Source organism: Oncorhynchus masou, chromosome 24 (genome assembly GCF_036934945.1).
Source record: "Oncorhynchus masou masou isolate Uvic2021 chromosome 24, UVic_Omas_1.1, whole genome shotgun sequence".
In the NCBI taxonomy this organism is placed as follows: Eukaryota; Metazoa; Chordata; class Actinopteri; order Salmoniformes; family Salmonidae; genus Oncorhynchus; species Oncorhynchus masou.
In genome coordinates this window covers 98595773-98602090 of record NC_088235.1, presented here as the reverse complement: position 1 = coordinate 98602090, position 6318 = coordinate 98595773, and the positions used below count along the sequence as shown (strand labels likewise).

At 47.2% G+C, this 6318-nt stretch overlaps 1 protein-coding gene across 3 annotated transcripts in view; it reads right to left on the bottom strand.

Annotated features, from left to right (window-relative positions):
* Nucleotides 1–1216: 1216 nt before the first annotated feature.
* LOC135513093 (desmoplakin-B-like) overlaps nt 1217–6318 on the bottom strand; it is a 44020-nt gene continuing 38918 nt past the window's right edge. For all 3 annotated transcript variants that reach the window (XM_064935789.1, XM_064935790.1, XM_064935791.1), the window contains 2 exons: nt 6029–6226; nt 1217–5896 (listed from right to left, as the gene is read on the bottom strand). In XM_064935789.1, coding sequence (XP_064791861.1) covers nt 2654–5896; nt 6029–6226 — 3441 coding nt within the window. In that variant the 3' untranslated portion in view covers nt 1217–2653. The remainder of the gene's footprint in view (nt 5897–6028; nt 6227–6318) is intronic.

Here is a 6318-nt window from a genome sequence, read left to right as displayed (position 1 = left end):
CACATTCCAAATTGAAGGAGCAGTTTTGCCTTGAAGAAATGTCAAAAATCCCGGTGGCGAGATGTGGCAAGCTTAAAGAGACATACCCCAAGAGACTTGCAGCTGTAATTTCTGCAAAAGGTGGCTCTACAAAGTAGGGGGGTGAATAGCTATGCACGGTCAAGTTCTGTTTTTCGGTGTTATTTCTTGTTTGTTCCACAATAAAAAATATTTAGCATCTTCAAAGTGGTAGACGTTGTGTAAATCAAATGATACAAACCCCCGCAAAATACATTTTAATTCCAGGTTGTAAGGCAACAAAATAGGACAAATGCCAAGGGGGTGAATACTTTCACAAGCCACTGTACGTTTGGCTACATACGGACCGTTAGTGGAATTCCCACGAGAGAGTAACAGTTCATGTGATTGGATGCTAATTATTTGACTAGGCTACCTGTATCTGACATTGATGTTTTAATTTGATTTTTGGCAGTGAAACGAGGCTACTCAGGTGAGAAAAAAACCTCAACCAAATGTAGAGCTCCGTTGGAAAATATAAATGGGCTGTTTGAAAATGTGAAGAAATAATAGAAAAATAATTAAATGTGAATCACATTTTTATTTGGCATACCACCGACAGCATTGTGTGTACCCGTTTGGGAATACCTGGTCTACTGCAATCCAATGTCTGAGTCCAACTCACTAGAATCTAGAATCTAGTGAGTTGAATTCACAAATTCAAGTTTGACAGACTTGTATACTTGAAAATTGGACGATTTATACGATTCATTATTTGACTGTTATTTATTCTCTAAACTTGATTTTGAAAAAAACTCTGACCAGGAACATTTAGGTTTTATGTGAGAGCAATCTGGCAGAGTCTAAACCAGGGGTGTCAAACTCATTCCATGGAAGGCCTAATGTCTGCTGGTTTTTGTTTTTTTCCTTTGAATTAAGACAACCAGGTGAGGGGAGTTCCTTGCTAATCAGTGACCTTAAATCATCAATCAAGTACAAGGGAGGAGTGAAAAATCCGCAGACACTGGCCCTCCACGGAATGAGTTTGACACGTATTCTAAACGATCATTAACAAGTTCTGTGTTTATTTCACACAATATCATACATGTCATGATGCTCATATCTTTGGCTTAGTGTGGTATTTTCATGTATTCGTACCAAAATCATCACAATCTTATTGACCACATGATATTATAGGCTATTTCACAGACACAAGTGCAATGATGTAACATTTTATTTGGAGAAATAGAAAAATTGTTACCATGTGTTAAAAGAAGACAGACCCATATTACACTAACAGTATAAACACTAAGCAATGTTATGACACCTCACATCCCATGCAAGAAACACTACTGTACTTCCAAATTCAGAGTAAACGTAACACCTATTAATGTTCTTCAAAACACACATAAGACACTAACCCTCTCCCATCCAACCTTTTATACATTCATTACATTTTAAAATTATTGTTACCAAAATTAATCAAATTTAAACTGCAGTACTATGGAGTTTGGAAAAATAATGTCTGACAACCAAGTGGCCATATCATGCTGTCTGAGAGAACAAAGCCAATTTACACTGAACAAAAATATAAACGTAATATGTAAAGTGTTGGTCCCATATTTCATGAGATGAAATAAAAAATCCCAGAAATGCTCCTTGTACACAAAAAGATTATTTCTCTCATTCTGCGCACACATTTGTTTGCATCCCTGTTAGTGAGCATTTCTCCTTTACCAAGATAATCCATCTACCTGATAGGTGTGGCATATCAAGAAGCTGATTAAACAGCATGATCATTGCATAGGTGCACCTTGTGCTGGAGACCATAAAAGGCCACTTTTAAATGTTTTGTCACACAACACAATGCCACAGATGTCTCAAGTTTTGAAGGAGTGTGCAATTGGCATGCTGACTGCGGGATTGTTCACCAGAGCTGTTGCCAGAGAATTTAATGTTAATTTCTCTACAATAAGCTACATCCAATGTCATTTTTAGAGAATTTGGCAGTACGTCCAACCGGCTTCACAAGCGCAGACCACGTGTAACTACGCCAGCCCAAGACCTCCACATCCGGCTTCTGACCTGGGGGATTGTCTGAGGGGGGTGTATGTGGGGGGTTGCTGAGGACTATTTCTATCTGTAACAAAGCCCTTTTGTGGGGAAAAAACTCATTGTGATTGGCTGGGCCTGGCTCCCCAGTGGGTGCGCCTGGCTGCCAAGTGGGTGGGCCTATGACCTCCAAGGCCCAAAAAGACTGCACCCTTGCCCAGTCATGTGAAATCCATAGATTAGGACCTAATTTATTTATTTAAATTAACTGATTTCCTTATATATACTGTAACTCAGTAAAATCTTTGAAATTGTTCCATGTTGCGTTTTATATTTTTGTTCAGTATACAAAGTTTTACTTAAAAATTTACTTCAATTCAAACACCTATGAATGTGTTTTTCCATTCTTATCCATCTTTTACCACTTTAAACAGAATAAACAGCATGTGATGGTACCTCTATCTAGGACAGGCACATTTCTAACTGACCAATAAGTAGGTTTTACTTTCATAAGTAAAGCAAAAGGTAATATGTAAAAACTGAAAGTATGCAAAGATTAAGACAACTAAGTTAATGAATTAATGAATAGTTTTCCTTCTTTTCCCTATGAAATGGAACTAGAACTGAAGGAGGTGCGGCTGTAGGTGGAGCTGCTTATGACGCTGTATCGGCTGGAGGAGCTAGGCGACCCCAGGTCCACACTGCCTCTTCGTGAGCCCGTCCTCGACCCGGTCCTGGAGCCCGAGGTGGACCCGGGAGCCGAAGAGAAGTTGTACGGACTACTGATCCCTCTGGAGGAGGTGGAGGCAGCTTGGAGCATCTTGACTCCCGTATTCTCCTCCAACAAGCAGTTATCCAACGCTTCTTTATAAGAGATCTTCAGCTTTGTCTTGGGACAGGTTAGGTTCTTGGCGTGGTGCCTCATGTCCTGGAGCTTCTGGGCTGCCCTCCCGTCCAGCCAGCCCACTTTGAGAGCTTCCTCGATGGTTCTCCTGCAGCCCAGCTCCGGGTCGTACAGGCCTCCAGTGACAAACTGGAACTCCAGGAAGCGGTGGCCCGCCTCATAGGGAAGCCACTTCTCCCTCATGGCCTCGGCGGCAGACATCTTGCGTTTACACTTGACGTCTTCAAACCCAATGTAGGCCTTCTGGGCGGGCTTCAGCCTGGTAGCCATGTCATTCTCGATGATTCCCTGGCGGGAGGCCTCCTGGATGGACAGGCGCCTGCCATCGGAAGGGTTTACAATGCCTCCTGTGCAAGCCTGGGCCTCCAGTAGTCTCTGGGCAGAGATGCTGTCCACCAGCCCACGTTTGTGGGCCTCAGAGATGGAGATCTTCTCTAGGGCCTCCATGTCAAAGATGGCACCCACAGGGCTTCGCTCCCCATCCAAGACCACAGCTTCAGCAGGGCCAGCCAGGGAGACAGAGATGCTAGCGATGTTCTTCAGGGAGCTGTGGGAGGGAGAGCCATCAGGCTGGGTAGAGGAGCTGATGGTGGTGGTTCTATATGTGTTGGAACTGCCAAGGGAGCCAACAGAGGAGCTGCCAATGCTGGAGCCATTTATGGTAGAGCTGCCAGTGGTGGAGCCACCAATGATGGAGCTCGTCTTCTCAGCCTTGTTGGAAGTGATCCGCTGAGAGGTGGTGGTTGATGAAGACAGGGAGGATGCTGATGTTGCTGATGCTCTAGCTTTGGATGAGGATGTTGAGGAGGAGGATCTGGTGGAGTTGGTCTTGTTGGTGATGATTTTAGCAAACTGTGCGAGAGTGATTTTCTGGGATTGGTACTGGTCGTACACTGATTGGTCAATCACCTTCTTCTCTAGCAGCTCTCTGATATCATACTGGATCTCAGTCTTTCTGTCGATGATGACCAATCGCGAGGATCCATCCTGGGCTGTGATCGTAATCTCCTCCCACTCACACTCCTGCTGTGACAGCTCCAGGAAGGTCTCGTAGTCAATGAGCCCTTTGTCGTATGCTTCCTTCACACTCATCTCCTTATTGGTGTCTGGGTCTACGATCACCACCCTCCTCTTCCTCAGAGTATTCTTCTGCGTCGTTGTCTGTGGAAGCTCCTTCTTCTTGTCCTTGATGGGCAGGAGAACCAGGCCAGTTTTCTGGTCTATGATGCAGCGTTTCTTTAGCTGGAGATAAGTCAGGTTGTCCTGGTTGTTGGGATCGAAAAAGCCCTTGGAGACGTCCGCTTCATCTGCCAGGATCTGGTTCATCTCCTTGCCGAAGTAGCCCTTCTTATAGGCAGTCTCCACCTCGATGCGGTGGCTGTGCCTGGGGTCGATGATGCCCCCACTGGCAATCTGAGCCTCTAGTAGACGGATCCCATGTCCCTTCTCTATCAGCCCCTTCTCTATGGCTTGGAACAAGGAGATGATCTTGTCCGTGCCTGGGTCTTTGTACCCGGTGACGGCCCTCTCTGCAGACAAGAGTTTGTCTTTGAACTCCGGCCCAGCCAGGCCGCTCTTGTAGGCATCGGCCACGGTCAGACAGAGGTTGTTGATGGGATCAATCATGAATCCCGAGGCAGCCTGGGCTTCGAGGAGCTCCAGGGTTGTGCCAGGCCTCAGTAACCCTTCCTTCATGGCCTGGTAAATGGATAGGGTCTTGTGGTTGGCCTCGTCATAGACCCCTGCGATGCAGGTGGAGCCTCGGAGGTACGACCTCAACCGGTCCTCGATGTCCTGGCTGGTCAGTTTTCCATCCTTCAGTTGGTCCATGTCCGATTTCTCCAATAGGTTAGCATCCATCAGATCCTTGATAGACACCTCTCCCCTGAGACCCTTCACCGTCATGGGCTTCTCTGGGGCAGGGAGGAGCAGGAGACCAGTGGTGGGTTCGGACTTGCATCTCCTCTTTAGGGAGACGTAGCTGGTTCCCATCTGGGTGTCTGGGTCCAGGTAACACTCAGGTCGTTGGTTTAAGGCCCTGTATAGGTCCTCGTCAATCAGGTCCCGGTCCATGGCTGCATCTTTAGGGAGGAAGACACTGAGGACAGGGTCTATGATGCCCCCAACAGACTCTTGGGCTTGCAGCATCCGTAGAGCTGTGTCTCTATCGATCAGGCCCTTCCTCATAGCCTGGCCTGCTGACAGGGGCTTGGTAGTATTGGGGTCGCGGTACCCCAGACAGGCAGCCTCTGCAGCCAGCAACCTCTCTCTATCCTCCTCATCCACCACTCCTCTCTTAATTGCCTCCTCCACCGACATCTTCTCATTGGCTCTGGGATCCACTATGTGGCCTGTGGCAGCTTGTGCCTCCAGCAGCATGGTGGCGCTTTCTTCAGAGAGGATGTTGGCTCTCTTGGCCTCTGTGAGAGTCATTTTATCCTGACAGTTTCCAGCAACACCAGCGATGATGCCGGTCCCTTTCAGATTCAGTTTGATGTCCACAGATACCTCACGGACCGTCTTCTGACCCTTCAACAACTGGCCATAGGTTGACTTGTCGATGACCCCGCAGTCTAGCAACTGCTTGGCTGTCACGGTCTTACGGACACTGTCGAAAATCAGTGTGGCGGGGTCCAGGTCTTTCTTCTCGTTCTCGTCCGTCTGGGTGTGTTTGGCGCAGGCGTTATGCTGCTCCCTGAGTTTCCTCAAATCTGCCTCCAGGGTGTCTCTGACAGAGGTCAATTCAGAGAGCTGGGTCTGCGTGATCAGCAGCCTGCTCTTATACCTGTCCTCCCCCTCCCTCAACTCTCTCATCAGCCGCTCAATCTCAGTCTCAAGAGAACTCCTCTCCCGCTCCAGTTTCTCCTTCACAGAGTCAAACTGCCTCACCGCACCCTCCTTGGACTCGTACTGGCCCTTCCAGTACAGGAAGTCATTCTTGACCTGAATGGATGAATGTATGAAGGAATGGATAAAGGAATGGATGGATGAATGAATTTTATTTGAGACATTTTAAATAAATATATTCATTAAAGTTGCTTCTAGACGGTAAAAGTGAAAATAACAATTACACACCTTCTCGTTCTCCTCCTGCAGACGCAGTTTGAGGCGTAACTCGGACTCCAGAGAGAGTTTGATGCGGTTTAGTTCTTCCTCCAGCTTCTGGGACATGGCCCTGTCCTGGTCTGTCTGTTTCAGCTTTAGCAGAAGAGCATCTCTCTCCACCACCATCTCACTGTACTGAGTCTTGGTGGACTGGATCAGAGAGGAGGTCTGGATGGGGAAGAGGGGTTGAGGGAGAGGGATAAAGATGGGGAGGAAGAGAGGAGATAGGGGTGGAGGAGAGAGACAGAGGAAGGGGCAAT